Below are 22,485 nucleotides of genomic sequence, written 5' to 3'. Positions count from 1 at the left end.
GAACTTCCACCAAGCTAGTGTTAAGAATACAATATTGAGTAAGACATGTTCTCTGTCCTCAGTGACCTCAGGGTCTGAGTGGTTGGGGCCAGTAGAGAAATTAGGCATTGCCTAGTCCCAGCTCCCACCTAATTCAGGAATCCTGTCAACTTCTTCCTAAATACTTGCGGTAAAAAGAAACCCAGCCACTTCATACAAACTCATTGCTTTATAGGGCTAATTTTAGGAAGTCTTCCTTATATTGAAGTATTTCAGTATACATGCATTTCTGTCTAGCAGTTGTAATTCTTCCCTTTGGTGCAACACAAAACAAGTCAGCTTCTTCTTCCGCCCAATAGCCACTCAGATCTTGATCACATCTACACTCTAGTCTTATTTTTTCTCAAGATTAAACATTACTACATTAGTAGCATCTTTCACAATCATTTTGAATATAGTTACACCTGTAACTGTTTTGTGGTTTTTGCACATTATATATGATTCTATCTATAAATAATAGACAAAAATACTGATATATGTGAAATACTAATTAGAGACTTTTCTTGGGTTGACATTCATCTGCTATGCAAAACTCTGAGTAGAGTTCTTCAAATAGTTATGAAGCCAACCCATATTTCTCTAACACAAAGATAATACAAAAATCTTTGTTATGCAACTTTCAAACTCATTATTTTATCAAGCAGTTATGGACCACCTGATATATAGAAAGCACCGTGGCCGGGCGCGGTGGCTCACGCCTGTAATCACAGCACTTTGGGAGGCCGAGGCGGGTGGATCACGAGGTCAGGAGATCGAGACCATCCTGGCTAACATGGTGAAACCCCGTTTCTACTAAAAAACAAAAAATTAGCCGGGTGTGGTGGCGGGTGCCTGTAGTCCCAGCTAGTCAGGAGGCTGAGGCAGGAGCATGGTGTGAACCCGGGAGGTGGAGCTTGCAGTGAGCCCAGATTGCTCCACTGCACTGCAGCCTGGGCGACCGAGTGAGACTCCGTCTCAAAAAAAAAAAAAAAAAAAAAAAAGCATCATATAAGTTACTGGAATGCAAGTGAAGAAAGACCTGGTTTCTTACTGTTTGGAGGTGATGATGGTCAGGTGCACCAGTGTTTGGAATGTAACCACAGGGACAGCTAAAGGAGGCTCAGGTGGCAGTGGGAGCACACAAGGCAGAGCTCTAGTCAGTCCCTGTCCTGGGGCCTCCCATGGAGTGTGGCACTTGAGCTCAATTCTTTTTTTTTTTTTTGAGACGGAGTCTCGCTCTGTCGCCCAGGCTGGAGTGCGGTGGTGCAATCTCGGCTCACTGCAAGCTCCGCCTCCCGGGTTCACGCCATTCTCCTGCCTCAGCCTCTCTGAGTAGCTGGGACTACAGGCGCCCGCCACCACGCCCGGCTAATTTTTTTTTTTTATATTTTTAGTAGAGACGGGGTTTCATCATGGTCTCGATCTCCTGACCTTGTGATCCGCCCGCCTCGGCCTCCCAAAGTGCTGGGATTACAAGCGTGAGCCACCGCGCCCGGCCTGAGCTCAATTCTGTAGGGTCAGAGGGGTTAGCACTGATAGCAGGGGGGGGTGGTGAGTGCTGGACACCTGAAATCTAGACCTTCATCCTGATGCTAGTTTTTCCCTGTTCAGAACAGTTGAAGAATCACTCTCTCTGCTGAAGAATCCAGAAAAGAAAGGTGGTTTAGTTCCTCATTAGGCCTACTATTGAGAAAGATGTCCAAATATCTTGCCTTATTTGTTCTTCTCTTACCAAAATATCTTGAAAAAGAGATCTAATCTCTTCCATGATAAAACCACCAAAGATACAGGATTTCTGTATTATTAGACTATCAAAATAAAAGCAGAATGCACACCCCCCACCCAAAAAAATAAAGCTGCTTAAATTGCTCTTTTTACCGCTGCTTCCTTTGGGAGAAGAAAAATAATCAGTGAAAGGGAAATGAAGTGGGTAGGAATGACTGCAGGTAAAATTGTTAAGAATGCAGTGTGACCTCCTACCTCCAGGATTGCAGCTTCCATCTTTCTTCTCTGATCTTCTCCTACACCACAGCACACACATCCTCAATCTAGACACATTTGCTTCTTATCTCCTCTTCTCCCATTCTATCCAAGGTTTTCTCCAGAGTTGCAATTCTGCTAAACCCATTAAAACACCAGCTAATAACAAAGATGTTCATGCCCAAATAAAAGTTAGGATATAAATTATCCCAGATGTATTTGAATTTCCATAGAGTCTAGAAGACCAAGAGTCTTCAAGACTCAAGTGAATAAGGCTATAATAACCAGAATAAGGCCTTCTTGAATCACACCACCTTGATAGCCATCCTTCTGACCAGTTAATCATTAGGCCAACCCAGCAGATACTTCCCACCTCATATGCCTTCCCAAAACATTGAGCCCTATAAGCATTACTTGAATCAGGCATCACTGTATAAATTAGAGGTAAACAAAAGAAGTGATGTGAAGGCAGTTGGGAAGTGAAGACTTGTGAGCAGAGAATGTTTTTTTATTCTTCTTGGAAGTACGGAGGCAAATTCAAAATATATAGATGTAGATTTAAAAATACAGTGCTCATTTTTACTAGGAATTACACTTAACATAATCAAAAAGCTAAAAGTTAAATTGGTCCCAAGTATGTTCATAAGATGGCCTTTGAGAAAGTAGTGGAGATCTTTAATGTTTTTATTTGGTTTTATTTTCCTTTTGGAACCAGGTTATTCAGAGAATATTCTACACAGTCAACAGATCTTGGAGTGGAAAAATTACTTCGACAGAGATAAGAAAAAGCAACTTTTTGCAAGTATGCCTTTCATTGGAATTCATGTGTAATGAGCAATTTAGATAATTTTCTTACTTTATTTAACAAATATTTGAGTGCTTACTCTATTCAAAGCACTGTCACTACTTTCAGTCATTAAGCATTTATCAAATACCTGTCGTGGGACGCTGGAATGTTTTGGGTGAGGGGGTAAAAATGAGAGAATAATAAGGGATCTCTGCCTGAAGGCATGCACTCTGGAGCAAAAGAGTGAAGTGGACAGACACTAAACCTGACTTGATAAATTCCGTAGACATGGATAAAACGTACAGAGAAGGCTTCACAATAGATAAGCCTGGAGGGGTGGGCTGGGGCTAGGTTGGGAAGGGTCTTGGAAAGGCCTTGGAAGATTTTAAACTTGATCCTTTCAGCAATGACTCTGTATCCAGCACCTGCTAGAGAAAAAGTACTAAAAATTCCTTTTAAGAAAGAATACATTTCATTCAATTATTTTATTCATATTACCAAATGAGAGAGAAAGTATTGACCACTAGTGGGAGCCTTTTACCGAAGTAACCTTCATGCCTGATTGTTTAAGCTTCTGTAAACATAAAGAAAGTGAAATTGTTCACACTTGGAAGAAAATGAAATATTTTATTTTTAAGTATCATACTAAATGGAATTTAGCCTAATAATACAACCTTATTTACTCTTTATTTTTTCCTATCTTCATCTGAGACAGAGTAATGAAGACTTGGCAAAATTAGCAGTCCATGATGGATATACAAACATTTTTTTATTCTAAAATGAACAGTGATCATCACAGTCAGTGTTGATATTTATTGAACACCCGATGCCTGCCTGGGCTCTCAGTAGGTAATATGGGATGGGTTAAAATGGCAGTAATTCCATAATACCTCAAGAGTAATGATGATAATCCCCCACTTTCCTGAAGCACATTATAGGTTGTAGTTTCTGAATCATTTTTATAATCCATAATTTTTTTTTTTTTTGAGACAAAATTTTGCTCTGTTGCCCAGGCTGGAGTGCAGTGGTGCGATCTGGGTTCACCACAACGTCTGCCTTCTGGATTCAAGCAATTCTTCTGCCTTAGCCTCCTGAGTAGCTGGGACTACAGGCGTGCACCACCATGCCCAGCCCATTTTTGTATTTTTAGTAGAAATGGGATTTCACTGTGTTGGCCAGGCTGGTCTCAAACTCCCGACCTCATGATCCACCTGCCTCAGCCTCCCAAAGTCCTGGGATTACAGGCGTGAGCCACCATGCCTGGCCTAATCCATATTTTTTCTTTCTTAGCTTTTAAAATTAATCCATTTTTTTTAACCAGTGATAAAATTTGAGGCCCAAATATACTTAAATGATTTGTATAAGATCACACAAAAGTAAGTTGCTAAACTGGAAAAAGAACTCGTGTTCTGCTTCCTAGAGCATGATTTATTTTCTCCTCCCTTTCCTTCCCTGCCTCTTTCCTTAGTCTTCCTCTTCGTACTTAAACAATACTCATAAAACATTCAAATAATATGAGCACATCTAGAGTAATAAACAGAAGTCACTATTCTTCGCTCTACCATTTTACCCCCTTTCCCCAGAGGGGGACCCATATCATCTGTGGTTTTATTCTCTTATAAATATATACATATAGTATGTAGTTTTGTTTTGTATGGCTGCTATTTCGAGGGTTTTCAAAAAATATATGGGTTCATACTATTGCGTTAAGTTGGTTTTTTCACTTAACAGTGTCTCAGTTTTTTTCATTTCCATTCATATAAGTCTATCTAATTCTTTCAACTACTGCATAATCAATTGCATGGCTAAACTGTAATTAATTACATATTCCTCTATTGATGTCCAAATCATTTTCAGATTTCCTCTATTACAATAATGCAGTGAACATCCTTGTTCCCTCCTCTTGTATGTGGTATGAGTAAGAATGTCTGTAGAATAGACCACTGGAGGGAAAATCCTGGATCAGATAGTATGTGCATTTTTAATTTGGTGGTGTCTGCCAAGTTACCCTCCAAAAAGCCTGCACTACTTTCACTTACATACTCACCAACAAAAGTTGCTGTCGTCTTCATTTTATGCCAATCCAGTGGGTAAAAATGATATCTCTTTGCTTCTAAATATGTGCTTTATTGAAAGTGTTCTGCTTCTTACATATCAAAGGACATTTTATAAAACAAAATATTATGAGCAAGTTTGGAAGACTGAAGAAAAACCATATTTTATCACCCTTATACAACTAGTACAATTTTTGTCTGTATTCATCTAGTCTTATTCATATGTATATATGCATTTTCAGGATTTTACGTAGTTCTTAGTGGGTACAATCTTGTATCCTATATTTGTACTTACTATATCATGGTTTTCAGTGTAAACTTTATAGTTTTTACTAGCTGCATAATTTTCTATCCAGCAGATTTACCATAACTTAATAATAATTTATGTTGTTTTTAGTTTGCCAGAGCACTTTGGTTTTCCAGTGTTCATATTTTAAAAAATAATTTTTTGTCGAAATACTAACATTTGTGTTATGAAATAGTCCTCTTTGTCCCTCATGTGTTTCTTTTTTTTTTTTTTTTTTTTTTTGAGATGGAGTTTTGCTCTGTTGCCCAGGTTGGAGTGCAGTGGCGTGATCTCGGCTCACTGCAACCTCCGCCTCCCAGTTTCAATCAATTCTCTGCCTCAACCTCCCAAGTAGCTGGGATTACAGGCATGAGCAACCGCACCCAGCCCCCTTATGTTTTTCACCTTGCATTCCATATTAATATTGATACATGTTTATTTTTGTTAACATTTAACCATGTATGTTTGTCCATCTTTTTTTTAACCTTCCTTATATTTTTTTAGATGTATCCCTTATAGATGCATATAGGTAGATCTATTTTGGGGGCATGGTTTTGATACTCAATCAAAAAAATATTTTAATAGGGAGATGTATCACTTATCTTTATTGTGACTATTCATGTATCTGATTTTATTTCTGCCATTTCATTTTTTTATATTTCTTAACTTTTTTTGTGCTTTTATTTTTCTTTCTGAATCTTTCACTTCTGAAAATGTCTTTATCTGTCCACTTCTATAATAATTTGGCTGACAACAGAATTGTGGATTCAGTATCATTGATTCTGGAGTTTGCCGTAGGGGAGTACAGTGAGTCAGGGAAGACCCAGGTTTACTTCCAGCTCAGGACCCTGCATCTCTACCTGCCATGCCTATGCCAGGCCACCATGTATCATCACTATTGTATATATGAGTAACCTTTGTGATATAAACTTAATTTTATTACAAAACAAAACCCTATATGTTGATGCCTACCCCTCTTAATATTGCTCACATAACTTTGAAAATTAAAAACAGTATGTGTTTCTGGCCAAGTAATTTAAGACTATGAACTAATTGTTCTTTTCATGCCAGTCTCTGATCTCTGACCAACTATAGTCCCCAAGGTAATGGTACTTCCCTTCCGCTGCTTTTACGTCCTCCACAGCATCCAACCCTTCACTGAGCATATTATAGAGCTCAGTACATGCTTATAGATTGATTGGTTGATTAAAGGTAGGATGAGGTTGCCTATTAAAGGGTTTCTGATTTGGTACCAGAAAAAAATTTTTAATTCAGTTTAAAACAGAAATTCGCTAGACTGCACAGTGGCCAAAGCTGCTTTTTCATAATGTTTAAATTCTTCTTTTCATACAATTTCAGACCCTAGCACTTTTGGAAGAAGAGGAAGATATAAACCAAATTACAGATTACTTCTCCTATGAACATTTCTATGTTATTTATTGTAAATTCTGGGAACTAGATACTGATCATGACCTCTACATCAGCCAGGCCGATCTGTCTCGATACAATGACCAGGGTAAGTGATTCTGTAGATGCTAAGACTTAACCATTTTAAAGAGTTACATAAATTATCACTACTCATTATGAGAAACTCCCATTTGCTAAATTCTGAACCTAATCAAGTTCTCTTTAAAGGCCAATAATTTTTAAGAGGGGATGAGTGAAGATAATATAATTTTTTATTAATAAAAAGCCAGATGTAGGAGAAGGAGTTTGGAAGTAAGTAACCAATCACAGTTTTGATAAAGCAATGAGTCTTTATACTGGTGTGTATTTTCTGATGATGAATTGAATAAGATCCACACCTGTGTAAATCTGTTTGAAAGAGAATATGTATACACCTTTATAACCCTTCCCACTTAACAATATTTCTATAAAAAGCCAAGCATGAAAATAATGTTTCTAATTGCCAAGTTTTATTTTCAAGGATTCACAAAAATTTACTCTTGGAAATTTTGTTCCAGAAAGATACGTCTCTGCAGATGAATTTTGTGTGCTTTCTTTTGTCAGAAAACAAAAAATTACATATCACATGATAATACCCATTTTGCTTCATTTTTGCCAGCAGTAAATCTAGAACCTGTTGCCTACTGATTTAATATCCTTGTTTTTTTTTGAGACAGCGTCTCACTTTGTCACCTAGGCTGGAGTGCAGAAGCATGAACACGGCTCACTGTAACCTCAACCTCCTGGGCTCAAGCCATCCTACCACCTCAGCCCCTAAGTAGCTGGGACTACAGGCACATGCCACCACACCTGGCTAATTTTTTTTTGTATTTTTTTGTAAAGATGGTGATATGGTTTGGCTATGTTCCCACCTAAATCTCTTCTTAAACGGTAGCTCCCGTAATCCCCACCTGTTGTGGCAGGGACCTGGTGGCAGGTAATTGAATCATGGGGGTGGGTCTTTCCCATGTAGCTCTTATGGTAGTGAATAAGTCTCATGAGAGCTGATGGTTTTATAAAGGGGAGTACCCCTGCACATGCTCTCTTGCCTGCCCCCATGTAACATGTGCTGTTGCTTCTCCTTTGCCTTCCGCCATGATTGTGAGGCCTTCTCAGCCATGTGGAACTATGAGTCCATTAAACTCTTTCCATTATAAATTACCCAGTCTCAGGTATGTCTTGACTAGCGGCATGAGAACAGACTAATATAGTAAATTGGTATCAGTAGCGTGGGGCGCTGCTGTAAAGATACCCGAAAATGTGGAAGGGACTTTGGAACTAGGTAATAGGCAGAGGTTGGAACAGTTTGGAGGGCTCAGATAAAGATAGGAACATGTGGGAAAGTTTGGAACTTCCTAGAGACTTGAATGGCTTTAACCAAAATGCTGATAGTGATATGGACAATAAAATCCAGGCTGAAGTGGTCTCAGGTGGAGACGAGGAACTTGTTGGGAACTGGAGTAAAGGTCACTCTTGCTATGCAAAGAGACTTGGCATTTTGCCCCTGCCCTAGAGATCTGTGGAACTTTGAACTTGAAAGAGATGATTTGGGGTATGTGGTGGAAGAAATTCCTAAGCAGTAAAGCATTCAAGAAGTGACAGTGCATAAAAGTTTGGAGAATTTGCAGCCTGATAATGCAGTAGAAAATTAAAACCCATTTTCCGGGGAGAAATTCAAGCCCACTGCAGAAATTTGCTAAGTAATGGGGAGTCAAATGCTAATCACCAAAACAATGGGGAAAATGTTTCCAGGGCATGTCAGAGACCATCATGACAGCCCCTCCCATCACAGACCTGGAGGCCTGGGAGGGAAAATGGTTTTCTGGGCCAGGCCTGGGCCCCACCCTGCTCTATGCAGCCTCTGAACATGGTGCCCTGCATCCCAGCTGTTTCAGCTCCAGCCATGGCTTAAAGGGGCCAACATACAGCTCAGGCCATTGTTTCAGAGAATGCAAACCCCAAGCCTTGGTGGCTTCCATGTGGTGTTGGTTCTATGGGTACACAGAAGTCAAGTATTGAGCTTTGAGAACCTCCACCTAGATTTCAGAGGATGTATAAAAACACCTGGATGTCCAGGCAGAAATTTGCTGCAGGGGCAGAGCCCTCATGGAGAACCTCTGCTAGGGCAGTGTGGAAGGGAAATGTGGGGTTGAAGCCCCCACAGAGTCCCTACTGGGACACTGCCTAGTGGAGCTGTGAGAAGAGGGCCACCATGCTCCAGGCCCCAGAATGGTAGATCCACCAATAGTTTGCACCATGCACCTGGAAAAGCCACAGATACTCAATGCCAGCCCATGAAAGCAGCAAGGAGGGGAGCTGTACCCTACAAAGCCACAGGGGTGGACCTGCCGAAGGCCATGGGAACCTGCCTCTTGCATCAGTGTGCCCTGGATGTGAGTCAGAGTCAAAGGAGATCATTTTGGAACTTTAAGGTTTAATGACTGCAGTATTGGATTTCGGACTTGCATGGGGCCTGTAGCCCCTTTGTTTTGGCTGATTTCTCCCATTTGGAACAGGTGTATTTACCCAATACCTGTATCCCTGTTGTATCTAGGAAGTAACTAACTTGTTTTTGATTTTACAAGCTTATAGGTAGAAGGAAGTTGGGTTGTCTCAGATGAGACTTTGGACTGTGGACTTTTGAGTTAATGCTGAAATGAGTTAAGACTTTGGGGGGACTGTTGCGAAGGCATGATTGGTTTTGAAATGTGGAGACCTGAGATATGGGAGGAGCCATGGTTGGAACAATATGGTTTGGCTGTGTCCTCACTCAAATCTCATATTGAATCGTAGCTCCCATAATCCCCATGTGAAATGGGAGGGACCAGGTAGGAGTTAATTCAGTCATGGGGCAGGTCTTCCCTGTGCTGCTCTCATGATAGAGTAAGTCTCATGAGAGCTCATGGTTTTAGAAAGGGGAGTTCCCCTGCACACACCCCTGCTGCCATGTAAGATGTGCCTTTGCTTCTGCTTTGCCTTCCACCATGATTGTGAGGCCTCCTCAGCCATGTGGAACTGTGAGTCCATTAAACCTCTTTCCTTTATAAATTACCCAGTCTCAGGTATGTCGTTATTAGCAGCGTGAGAACAGACTAATACAGATGGGGTTTTGCCTTGTTGCCCAGGCTGGTATCAAACTCCTGAGCTCAAGCAGTCCATCTGCCTTGGCCTGCCAAAGTGCTAGGATTACAGGCATGATCCACCATGCCCAGCCTGATTTAATATTAACTGAGCACCAAGATACATTGATTCATTTTTCTCTCATAAGATTGTCCCTGTTCTGTCCTTAAATGCCTTCTCAAGAACTGTTGACTTTTAAATGATACTTTAGCTTATTAGATATAGCAGAGTATGAATCTTAAATAAATGCATTGAATTTTGTTTTTGTGTTTTGGTATGGCTGTTACTAATGGTATGCATCTTAAGAAAAGGCTCATCAGGCAGGGGGCAGTGGCTCATGCCTGCAATACCAGCACTTTTGGGAGGCCAAGGCAAGTGGATCACTTGAACCCAAGAGTTCAAGACCAGCCTGGGCAACATGGTGAGACCCTGTCTCTACAAAAAATAAAAAAATTAAAAATTAAAAAATGTCTTTCAAATGACAAAATAAATACAAATATCAGTCGGATGTGGTAGCATATGCCTGTAGTCCCAGCTACTCAGGAGGCTGAGATGGGAGGATCTCCTGAACCTGGGGAAGTTGAGGATGCAGTGAGCCATGATGGTGCTGCTACACTCCAGCCTGAGCGACAGGGAGACCCTGTCTCAAAGAAAAAAAAAAAAGGTTTGTTGTATATGATGTCAGGTTTCATAGAGTTTTGCATATTTAAGAAATAAAGTTGGCCAGGCGTGGTGGCTCACGCCTGTAATCCCAGCACTTTGGGAGGCCAAGGCAGGTGGATCACGAGGTCAGGAGTTCAAGACCAGCCTGACCAACATGGTGAAACCCCATCTCTACTAAAAATACAAAAATTAGCCGGGTATGGTGGTGCGTGCCTGTAATCCCAGCTACTCGGGAGGCTGAGGCAGGAGAACCGCTTGAACCCAGGAGGCAGAGGTTGCAGTAAGCCGAGATCACGCCACTGTACTCCAGCCTGGGCGACAGAGCGAGAAGGGGCCACTGAATACTCCATAATTATCCACTCACCAGACTGTCCTTAATGAGACAACATAGAATAACATGATCTTCAATTTTAGGAAGCTAAACCTTCCCAAGCTAAAAAATGCCTTTAAAAAAAGATTTTGGCTTTACAATTAAATATCCTTACCTTTCCTAAATAGCCCTCTTTTTTTCTATCTAGTACAAATTAACCCCATAAACCAATGTTCAGCAAAATATAGAAGGTCTTTATATAAGCTTTGGTGTGTGGCCAGGCACGGCTGTACCAATACACATATTACCAACTTTCTTTGGCCAAACCAATTTACCTTTATGCTAACTGCACCTAACTATGTGCAGAAGAATTCAATGCTGATAGCTGCTAAGTCTCTAATGACCTTATTGATGATTCTGAAATTTTAGTGTGCGTGCCATTGCCTGGGGCATCTGTTAAAAGAAAGAACAGGCTGGTCATGGTGGCTCACGCCTGTATTCCTAGCACTTTGGGAGGCTGAGGTGGGCAGATCACCTGAGGTTGTGAGTTTGAGACCAGCCTGACCAACATGGAGAAACCCCGTCTCCAATAAAAATACAAAAAAATTAGCCAGGTATGGTGGCGCATGCCTGTAATCCCAGCTACTCGGGAAGCTGAGGCAGGAGAATCACTTGAATCCGGGAGGCGGAGGTTGCAGTGAGCCGAGATCACGCCATTGCACTCCAGCCTGGGCAACAGGAGCGAAACTCCGTCTCAAAAATAAATAAATAAATGAAAGAACAGGTCTCTAGTCATGTCTCTCTCTCTCTCACACACCAACATGCTAACTTAAGCTATGATTGTCTCTGTGAATAAAACTTCCTGATGGAATTTCTAAAAATCTTATGTTAAACCCTGGACTTTTATAAAATGGGAATATAAGAAAAGTTATGTTTGTAGTGTGTTTGAGTAGCTTTTTAAAAAACTACTTAAAAGCATTCTCCATTGTTTTAACTTTGTTTTGTTTTATTTTCCATTGTTTTAGGAGCTTACACAATCTGTTCCCCCTTGAATTTAGTTTAAGGATAAAATTTGTCTTGTTTATAGGAAAATTGGTCTCATTGGATAAGATCAATACAAATCCTATATATTTTTGTCTTAGCTGTCAGGATGTTCAGACCTAACTTAGCATTCAACTATATTAATACTTCCCAGATGTCAGCCACATTCATTTGCCTATTATTTTTTTAAGTTATTTTAAAATTATGTGTAAATAAAAATGTACTCACATTCTCATCATGGACGATGGTTATGGTTTAGCTTGTAGCTAGTGAAAAGCAAATTTGTGAAAAGTATTGCCTTTATGGAGCATGTTTCTAACTAGCTTTGTAATTTTTTTTAATCTACATTTAGCTTCATCAAACAGGATTATTGAAAGGATATTCTCTGGGGCAGTAACAAGGTAAGAAAACATTTAATGCTGTGTTTAAAAATGAACTACAAGTAATACCATAACGATCTCATTTTAGCAAAGCTTCCTGAATAATTTGGCAGTGCTATTGGACCAAGTAATATCCTATAAAACATAGTTATGGCTTAATACAAGACAGTAATTCTTTTTTAAAAAAAAATTTCAACTTTTCTGATTCAGGAGGGTACACGTGCAGGTCTGTCACATGGGTACACTGCGTGATGATGAGATTTGGTGTATGGAGGATCCTGTCACACAGGCAGTGAGCATAACACCCAACAGGCAGTCCCTCAGCCCTCACTGTGCTCACTCCCTACCCACTTCAGCAGTCCCCAGTGTCCATTGTTCCCATCTTTATGTCCATGTGTACTCAACGTTAGCTTCCACTTACAAGTGAGAACATATGGTATTTGGTTTTCTGTTCCTGTGTTAATTCGCTTAGGATGATGGCCTTCAGCTGCCTCCATGTTGCTGCAGGGACATGATTTCGTAATTTTTATGGCTGCATAGTATTCAGTGGTATATATGAACCACATTTTCTTTATCCAGTCTACTGTTGGTAGGCATCTAGGTTGATTCCATGTCTTGCTATTGTGAATAGTGCTGGATAAACATACAAGTACATGTATCTCTGTGGTAGAATGATTTATTTTCCTTTGGGTATATGCCCAGTAATGGGATTGCTGGGTCGAATGGTAGTTCTGTTTCAAGTTCTCTGAGAAATCAACTGCTCTTCACCACAGCTGGACCCATTTACATTCCCACTAACAGTGTATAAGCATTCCCTTTTCTCCACAGCCTCACCAACATGTGTTATATTTTGACTTTTTAGTAGTTTACATTCTGACTGTTGGGAGATGTTATCTTGTGGTTTTGATTTGCATTTCTCTAATGATGAGTGATGTTGAGATTGTTTCGTGTTTGCTGGCTGCCTGTATGTCTTCTTTTGAGAAGTGTCCGTTCATGTCCTTTGCCCATTTTTAAATGGGGTTGTTTTTTGCTTGTTGATTTAAGTTCGTTATACAGTCTGGATATTAGACCTCTGTTGGATACATAGTTTGAGAATATTTTCTCCCATTCTGTAGGTAGTTTGTTAAATCTGTTGATAGTTTCTTTTGCTGTGCAAAAGCTCTTTAGTTTAATTAGGTCCCAATCATCAATTTTTGGTTGTGTTGCAATTGCTTTTGAGGACTTAGCCATAAATTATTTGCCTAGGCTAATGTCAAGAAGGGTATTTCCTAGGGTTTTTTTCTAGGATTGTTATAGTTTGAGGTCTGAAATTTAAGTCTTTAATCCATTGTGAATTTTTTTTTATACATGGGGAAAAGTAAGGGTTCGGTTTCATTCTTCTGCATATAGCTACTCAGTTATCCCAGCACTGTTTATTGAATAGGGAGTCTTTTTCCCATTGCTTGTTTTTATCAACTTTGTCAAATATCAGATGGTTGTACGTGTACAGCTTTATTTCTGGGCTCTCTATTCTGCTCCATTGGTCTGTGTGTCTGTTTTTGTACCAGTACCATGCTGTTTTGGTTACAGTAGCCTTATAGTATAGTTTGAAGTCAGGTACTATGATACCTCTGGCTTGGCTGTTTTTGCTTAAGATTGCTTTAGCTATTGGGGCTTTGTTTTTGGTTCCATATGAATTTTAGAATGTCTGTGAAAAACAACATTAGTTTAATAAGAATAACATTGAATCTGTAAATTGCTTTGGGGAGTATGGCTATTTTAACGATATTGAGTCTTCCTATCCATGACCATGGAATGTTTTTCCATTAGTTTGTGTTATCTCTGATTTCTTTCAGCAGAGTGTTATAGTCCTCCCTGTAGAGATTTTTCACCTCCTTGGTTAGCTGTATTCCTAGGTATTTTATTTTGTGTGTGTGTGGCTATTGTAAATGGGATTGCATTCTTGATTTGGCTTTCAGCTTGAATGCTATTGGTGTATTGAAATGTTACTGATTTTTATACATTGATTTTGTATCCTGAAACTTTAATGAAATTATTATTAGTTCTGAAAGCCTTTTGGCATAGTTTTCAGGCTTTTCTAGGTATAGAATCATGTTGTCAGCAAAGAGAGATAATTTGACTTTTCCTATTTGGATGTGTTTTATTTCTTTCTCTTGCCTGATTGCTCTGGCTAAGACTTCCAGTACTATGTTGAATAGAGTGGTGAGAGTGGTCATCCTTGTCTTGTTCTTGTTCTTAAGGGGATTGCTTCTAGCTTTTGTCCATTCAGTATAATGCTAGCTATGTGTTTGTCATAGACGGCTCTTATTATTTTGAGGTATCTTCCATTGATGCCTAACATGAGTATTAATCCTATATCTAAATACAAGTAACAGTATTTTATCCCAGTGATTATTTGCATTCATATTAAAAACCAGATTTCTTTTCTTCATATTTGCAAATGCCTTCTGGTTTCACCCTCTAGGCCTTTGAAAATAAGATAGGCTGTGGAAGGGTTGCCCTTTATGAGGCATTTAGCATTATAATTTTAAAAAATTTTAACTGACATATTACTTTATTTCTTAGCCTATCATCCTGATAAATGGTTCTGAGTAATTGCTCAGGAAATTTTATAACCATGTGTTTTCTTCAGGGGAAAAACAATACAGAAAGAGGGAAGAATGAGCTATGCAGATTTTGTTTGGTTTTTGATCTCTGAAGAAGACAAAAGGAATCCTACCAGGTATGATTTCTAAGTTTCCTTTGCCAAGATGTTCAACACATGCACAAAGCTTGAAAAAGCCATGGTGCATATTATACCTAGTGAAGCCAACTCAACCTGGCAATACTAAGATGAATTAGGCTTAGTTTCTGCCGTCTCGGAGCTCTCCGTCTCAGGAGATTGGCACTGAATCCATGTTCATGGCATATCAAGAGAAGTGCTATTACCCACAGAAACAAAGGTGAAGTGACATGTAAGCTGATGACAAGTAGGGCTAGTAAGCATTCATGTGGAATATGGGAATAGATGCTATGAATTACTTGTTTTATCATCTTACTGGTTAAATGGTAAACCATTACTATTAGAGAGGGAAAGCAAATTGTGGATGACTAGTGTATAAGAACACATCCTCAGTCTGCCAGTTGAAATCATCTATGCTTTTCCTTGGCACTCCCAGACATACCTTGATTGGAGTTATTAATTTACACATTTCTTTCTTTCCATCTCTTGTTTAGGCAAAAAATCTAGATGCCTCGCTTCTTATCCCTACTTTGTATAACACAATGCACTGTAGTTTGTGCTCAGTACCAAGGGAGGGAGGGGTTATAGACCTTGATGGTACTTGCAGGTATAACTAACTCAACTATCTTAATATTGGTTCGAAAAGTTATCTAAATGTTGAATATGTCCAGGTGTGGTGGCCCACATCTGTAATGCCAGAACTTTGGGAGGCCAAGGCAGGAGGGATTGCTTGAGGCCAGGAGTTTGAGACCAGCCTGGGCAACATAACGAGACTCCATCTCTACAGATAAATGTTTTAAATAGCTGGAAATGGTGATGCACACCTGTAGTACTAGCTACTCGAGAGGCTGAGACAGGAGGATCACTTGAGGTCAGGAGTTTGAGGCTGTAGTGAGCTAGGATCATGCCATTATACTCCATCCTGGGTATAATGAGCAGGACACCAACTCTAAAAAAATAAATGTTGAATATATTGTTTAGAAGATGTTGAAATAAAAATAAGCCATTTCTTGGAGAGCTTGTTAGGTTATTTTTAAATAACTTTGTTTTCCATTTCAAAAGTAATAATTTATTTAGAAAACATGAATGAGCAGAAGAAAAATAAATTTTAATACCAGTAATTTTAATACCCAGAAAAAAATACTAAAAGTTCATATATATGCTACTCTTTTTCATATACAGGCAGAGTAGAGTATCTCTTATCTGAAATTCTTGAGATCAAAAGTGTTTCAGATTTTGGATTTTCTTCAGATTTTGAACCGTTTGTTACACTTACCAGTGAGCATCCCAAATCTGAAATCCAAAATGCTCCAGTGAGTATTTCCTTTGAGTATGAGTTTTGAGCATCTTGTTGGTACTCAAAAAGTTTTGGATTTTCAGCTGGGTTGCAGTGGCTCACGCCTGTAATTTTAGCACTTTGGGAGGCTGAGGTGGGCAGATCACCTGAGATCAGGAGTTCGAGACCAGCCTGGCCAACATGATGAAACCCCGTCTCTACTAAAAATATAAAAAATTAGCCAGGCATGGTGATATATGCCTATAATCCCAGCTACATGGGAGGCTGAGGCAGAAGAATTGCTTGAACCCAGGAGGCGGAGGTTGCAGTGAGCTGAGATCACACCATTGCACTACAGCCTGGGTGACAAGAGCAAAACTCCATCACAAAAAAAAAAAAAAAAAATTAAAGATCTAAATAAAATGAAGACATCCCATGTTCATGGATCATTGTTAAGATAGCAGTAATTCCCAAACTGATCTACAGATTCCTAACAAAATACTAGTTACTTTGGGGCCGGGTGCAGTGGCTCACGCCTATAATCCCAGCACTTTGGGAGGCCGAGGAGGGTGGATCAAGAGGTCAGGAGATCGAGACCATCCTGGCTAACACGGTGAAACCCTGTCTCTACTAAAAATAAAAAAATTAGCCAGGTGTGGTGGCAGGCGCCTGTAGTCCCAGAGACTCGGGAGGCTGAGGCAGGAGAATGGCATGAACCTGGGAGGCGGAGCTTGCAGTGAGCCAAGATTGCACCACTGCACTCCAGCCTGGGCGACAGAGTGAGACTCCGTCTCCAAAAAAAAAAAAAAAAAAAAATACTAGTTACTTTGAGTCAAAAGCTTTTTTTGTTTTTCGATGGTTTTTATTTTTTTTCCAGAAATGGAAAAGCTGAATATTGAATTCCTATGGAAATACAAAGGGACCACAGTAACCAAAACAATGCTGAAAAAGTACAGAAAAAATGTAGGACTCATACTTCCCTATTCCGAAATATTTCACTACAAAGTGAAAGTAAACAAGACTGTGTGGTACTCGTATCATGATGGACATAAAAATAAACAAAATTGAATTGAGAGTTCAGAAATATATCCTCACATATATGGCTAATTGATTTTCAACATGAATGCTGGGTGCCAAGACGATCCAATGGGGAAAAAAACAGTGTTTTTAATAAATAGTGCCAGAACAACTGGATATCGTACAAAATAATATTAGGTTGGTGCAAAAGTAATTGTGGTTTTTGCAATTTCTTTCAGTGGCCAAAACTGCAATTACGTTTGTATCAACCTTGCCTTTGGACCCCTAGTTCACATACTACAAAAATTAAGTCAAATGGATCACAGCCCAAAATGTATGAGCTAATACTATAAAAAATTTAGAAGAAAATAGAAGAGTAAATTTTCACGACCTTGGTTAGGCAGTTTCTTAGATGTGACACCAAAAGCATAAGTATCAAAAGAAAAAGTCGATGAATTGGACTTCATCAAAATTTTAAACTTTTGGCTGGATGTGGTGACTCACGCCAGTATTTCCAGTACTTTGGGAGGCCAAGGCAGGTGGATTGCCTGAGCTCAGGAATTCAATACCAGCCTGGGCAACATGGTGAAACCCCCTCTCTACCAGAAATACAAAATGTAACCAGGCACAGTGGCACGCGCCTGTGGTCCAAGCTACTTGGGAGGCTGAAGTGGGAGGATCACTTGAGCCTGGGAGGCAGAGGTTGCAGTGAGTTGAGATCACATCACTGTACTCCAACCTGGGGTGACAGATGGTGACAGACCCCATCTCAAAAAAAAGAAAAAGTTAATACTTTTGTGCATCAAAAGATGTGATCAAGAAAGTAAAAAGACAACCCACAGCATGGAAGAAGATATTTGCAGATGATATATCTGATAAGGAACTTGTATCTAGAACATATAAACAACACTTACAACTCAATAATAGAAAGATTGCCCAATTTAAAAAATGGGCAAAGGATCTGAATAGACGTTTCTCCAAAGAAGATATATGTGTGGCCAATAAGCACATGAAAAGATGCTTGACATCATTAGTCATCAGAGAAGTGCAAATCAAAACCACAGTGAGATACTGCTTCACACTAGGATAGTTATCAAAGTGTCAGATAATAACAGGTGCTGCCAAGCATGTGGAAAAATCGGAACCCTCATACATTACAATAGAAATGTAAAATGGTGCAGCCGTTACGGAAAAGTCTGACATTTCCTCAAATGGTTAAACATAGAGTTATCATATGACCTAGCAATTCCACTCCTTAGGTATATACTCAAGATATATGAAAACATGTCCACACAAAAACTCGTACACCCATTTTCATAGCAGCATCATTCACAATAGCCAAAAGTTGGGATCAGCCCAAGATAAACAAATGTGATCTATTCATATAATCAAGTATTATACAGCAGTAAAGAGAAATGAAGTACTGATACATACTACGCACAATTGGATCTTGAAAACCTTATGTGAAGTAAAAGATGCCAGTCAGAAAATACCACATACTGTATGAATTCATTTATATGAATTGTCCAGAATAGACAAATGTATAGAAACAGGAAATAGGTTAATGGTTGCCTAATCCATGGAGAGCCTGTGGTGAAATGAGGAATGAGTGCTAATGGGTGTGGAGTCTCTTTTTGTAGGTGATGAAAATGTCCCTATATTAATTGTAGTGATGGTTATACAACTCTGTGAATGTTAAAAACCCTTGAGTTGTACATTTCAAAAGGAACAATTATATGATATGTGAAATATATTTCGGTAAGCCTGTTTAAAAAAAAAGACTTAAAATACTAGAAAGTATGTTCTGTAAACAAAATGGAATTAATGTAGAAATCAATACGAGAAAGACAACTGGAAAATCTCCACACACTTGGGTATTAAACAACACACTCTTAAATAATCCATGGATTAAAAAGGATGACTCAAGGGGAATTAGATATTCACGACGTAATAAAGGAATGCTACAAATAACATATACACACACAAATATGGTGACCTCCATGAAATGGACCAATTTCCTTTAAAGTCACCACTTAATAAAACTCACCTAAGAAGAAATACATAACCTGAATAGTCAGATATCTATTAAAGAAAATTGAATTCACAGTTTAGAACCTCCTGAAAAATCTCCCAGCCCTGATAATTTAACTGTTATTCTTACAGTCATTTGAAGAAGAAATAATACCAAATTCTGCACCACGTTTTCCAGAAAACAGAAAGGGGAGGAATAATTCTCAACTCATTTTATAAACAAAACCAGACAAACGCATACCAGAGAATAAAACTACAGACTGATATCCCTCTTGAATATAGACCCAAAATCAGTAACAAAATACTAGTAAGTCAAGGCTTAGTTCCTCAAACTTTCAGGTCCCTCTTCCAGAATCTGCAGATGCCCCAAGGGAAAGATGGTCCCAAATGCTAGGTGCCCCTCTCTGGATTTTCTTCTTCTAGATCTGGATACCATAATTCTTCACTGCCCTGTTAATTCTCCAGCATCTTTAAACTGTTTTTTTTTTTTTCTATAGGGGGTGGTCCCCTCAATTTCCTCCGTGGAAGGCATGATCCCACTTAGGTAATCATTAGCAGAAGTGGAGCTCTTCAGATCAGTTTTTCACATCATGAGATCCATAACTGGATTCTCATAGAATGTTACCAACAAAGGTTTTTTGAGTCAAAAGCTTTCTTAGACCTCCTTCTTTGGTGCTCCTTTTCGACCTTGCATGTTGCCTTTCTCCTAACTAACAGCTCACATATTGAGATTCCATTCTTTGCCAGTGACTAGTATTTTATATGTAATGGCTTATTTAGTCCTCATATCACTATGAGTTGAGGTGTCAGTGGTCCCATTTTTCAGTTGATGAAACAGAAGCTCTAAGAGACTGTGCAGCTCGTAAGTGTCCCAGCTTAGATTCAAACTCAGGTTTGTATCTCTCCCAAACCTGGATTCTACCACTGTAATATATGGCCTGACATCCAGATGCCATTCATTTGCATGTCTACCTTCTTTCCAACTAGGCTGTAGACTCCCTAAAAGAGAGTTCTTTTTGTGTCATGAAATTGCTTATTGCTTAAGAGTATCAAAATTAGGCCAATTATATAAGAAAGTAACTACTGATTTTGCCCATTGATACTTGCTTCCTTGGTTTCTAGTGGCACTTACTAGGTACCCTGCGTGTTACTCTCAGTGGTTCACATTGCTTTACTAAAGCAGAGTGTGAGCAGAAAATAGTGTCCACCATTTTGGCAAAAATGTCATACAGATGCTCCTCCCCTTCAGTAGTGTTACATCCTGGTAAACCCAGCATCACTTGAAAATATAAGTTAAAAATTATTTAATACACCTAACATACTGAACATTATAGCTTAGTCTAGCCAGCCTTAAATGTACTCAGAACACATCTTAGCCTACATTTGGGCAAAATCATCTAGCACAAAGCCTACTTTATAATAAAGTATTGAATATCTCATATAATTTATTGAATACTGTACTGAAAGTGAAAACAGAATGATTGTATTGGTACTTAAAGTGCAGTTTCTAATGAATGCATATGGCTTTCACACCATTGTAAAGTCAAAAAATTCTAAGTCAAACCATCATAAGTCAGGGACTGTCTATAGAATGAAAATCAAACTCTTATTTAAGAAAATGGAACAGGCACCACTTTGCAGAAATTGGATTTCTGGCTTATGAATTACATGGGTTGAAAAAATGAATTTCATAAAAAAAGTAATAAATTCACTAAGGTGTGATTAATCATGCATGAAATGCTGCATACGAAATTAGGATCTAGAGTCTTTCCTATGGCTGGTAACAGAGGTAGATATGGAAAGTATCTGGGTAGATTGTTTTCTGTGGACAAACTCTTGCAAACCCTCTTTCGGTATGTCCTTTAATCTCTCTGTGCTGGTTTTTATCATATTCTGCTTCTACCTTAGTCATCTGGCTAGGTATCATCTCCAGGAGCTATTCCATTCACCTTTGTTATGCCGAAGGGCACTAGGCCAGTGCTTTTCACAGTAGTAAATAATAAAATATGTATATTGAATACGCAACAGAATATACATTTAGTTACTGCCTAAGCAATAATGGAGTTTCCAATAACTTTCTTGAATAGCATACAGGAGTTTATATTAGGGGTAAGAAATCACTGGCTCAGCACTTAATTTTGTTCAGTCCAAGGAAAGGTAAGGAAGTAATCTTAGCTCATGGCTGTAGTCCCAGCTACTTGGGAGGCTGAGGCACAAGAATCGCTTGAACCCAGGGGTGGGGGAGGAGGTGAGGAAGGTTGCAGTGAGCTGCGATCGTGTCACTGCACTCCAGCCTGGGCGACAGAGCGAGACTTTGTCTCACAAAAAAAAATAATAATAATAATTTTGTTTATGTCTACAATTTTAGAAATATAGTTTGTCATTAATATCATTATGCTTTGAAAAACCAAATATTGGTGGTAAATATAGCAGAAATTTAACACTAGTGCTCTCTGGTCAGTTATTCCTTCTGTGTTTTCTGTTTTCCAATTTTCCTACAATAAATAGTCAATACTTTTAGGCTCTGAGAAGATCAGTTACATTTGGTAAGAAAAAAAAAAAAAAATCTGCACTGAAAGAAACTTTAGAGAGTATCCAGTACTTTCAATAAGAAAATACCCTCTGAACATGTCCTGCATGTATTATCCATCCAGCCCCTGCTGCTAAACTTTTCAGGGACAGGTAACTATCCACTGAGGCATCCTGTTCATTTTTCTCTTTCATTCATTGATCCTTATGGTCTCCAATATTCAGAGAATTATATCTGATTGATCTACCACATCTTTCAGATATTTAAAAGCAGTTATGTGCCTTTGGCAAATATTCAGGCAGTATATCTATCTTTGCATAGTAACTTTCCTTCTCTCTTTTTTTTTTTTTTTTGAGACAGAGTCTTGCTCTGTCGCCCAGGCTGGAGTGCAGTGGCGCAATCTCGGCTTACTGCAAGCTCCACCTCCCGGGTTCATGCCATTCTCCTGCTCAGCCTCTCCGAGTAGCTGGGACTACAGGCGCCTACCACCATGCCCGGCTAATTTTTTGTATTTTTAGTAGAGACGGAGTTTCACTGTGGTCTCAATCTCCTGACCTCATGATCTGCCCGCCTCGGCCTCCCAAAGTGCTGGGATTACAAGCATGAGCCACCGCGACCGGCCCTTTCTTTCTCTCTTATGGGCTATTAACAAAGAACTGAAGGGTGTACTTTAGCTTTATTTATTGTAAAGAGAAGATTATCTTAGTTCTTAATTGAAAATGCAAGTAACTAAAGTATTTCAGTTTCTATTTCACAGTAAAATAAGTTGTCTTTCACTTCAGTACTGTTAAATCCTTGGTCAAAATCAACATTTACTTTATTCC

General features: G+C 39.1%; 1 protein-coding gene across 6 annotated transcripts in view; it reads left to right on the top strand.

The window, feature by feature from the left end:
• The window catches only part of PPP2R3A (protein phosphatase 2 regulatory subunit B''alpha), a 221,423-nt gene that overhangs the window by 116,983 nt on the left and 81,955 nt on the right, over positions 1–22,485 (top strand). For all 6 annotated transcript variants that reach the window (XM_055295334.2, XM_055295333.2, XM_055295337.2 and 3 more), the window contains 4 exons: positions 2,714–2,800; positions 6,485–6,641; positions 12,058–12,106; positions 14,718–14,807. In XM_055295334.2, coding sequence (XP_055151309.1) covers positions 2,714–2,800; positions 6,485–6,641; positions 12,058–12,106; positions 14,718–14,807 — 383 coding nt within the window. The remainder of the gene's footprint in view (positions 1–2,713; positions 2,801–6,484; positions 6,642–12,057; positions 12,107–14,717; positions 14,808–22,485) is intronic.

The sequence above is a fragment of the Symphalangus syndactylus genome, chromosome 10, assembly GCF_028878055.3.
Source record: "Symphalangus syndactylus isolate Jambi chromosome 10, NHGRI_mSymSyn1-v2.1_pri, whole genome shotgun sequence".
NCBI classification, from domain to species: domain Eukaryota; kingdom Metazoa; phylum Chordata; class Mammalia; order Primates; family Hylobatidae; genus Symphalangus; species Symphalangus syndactylus.
This window is presented reverse-complemented; position numbering and strand designations above follow the sequence as displayed.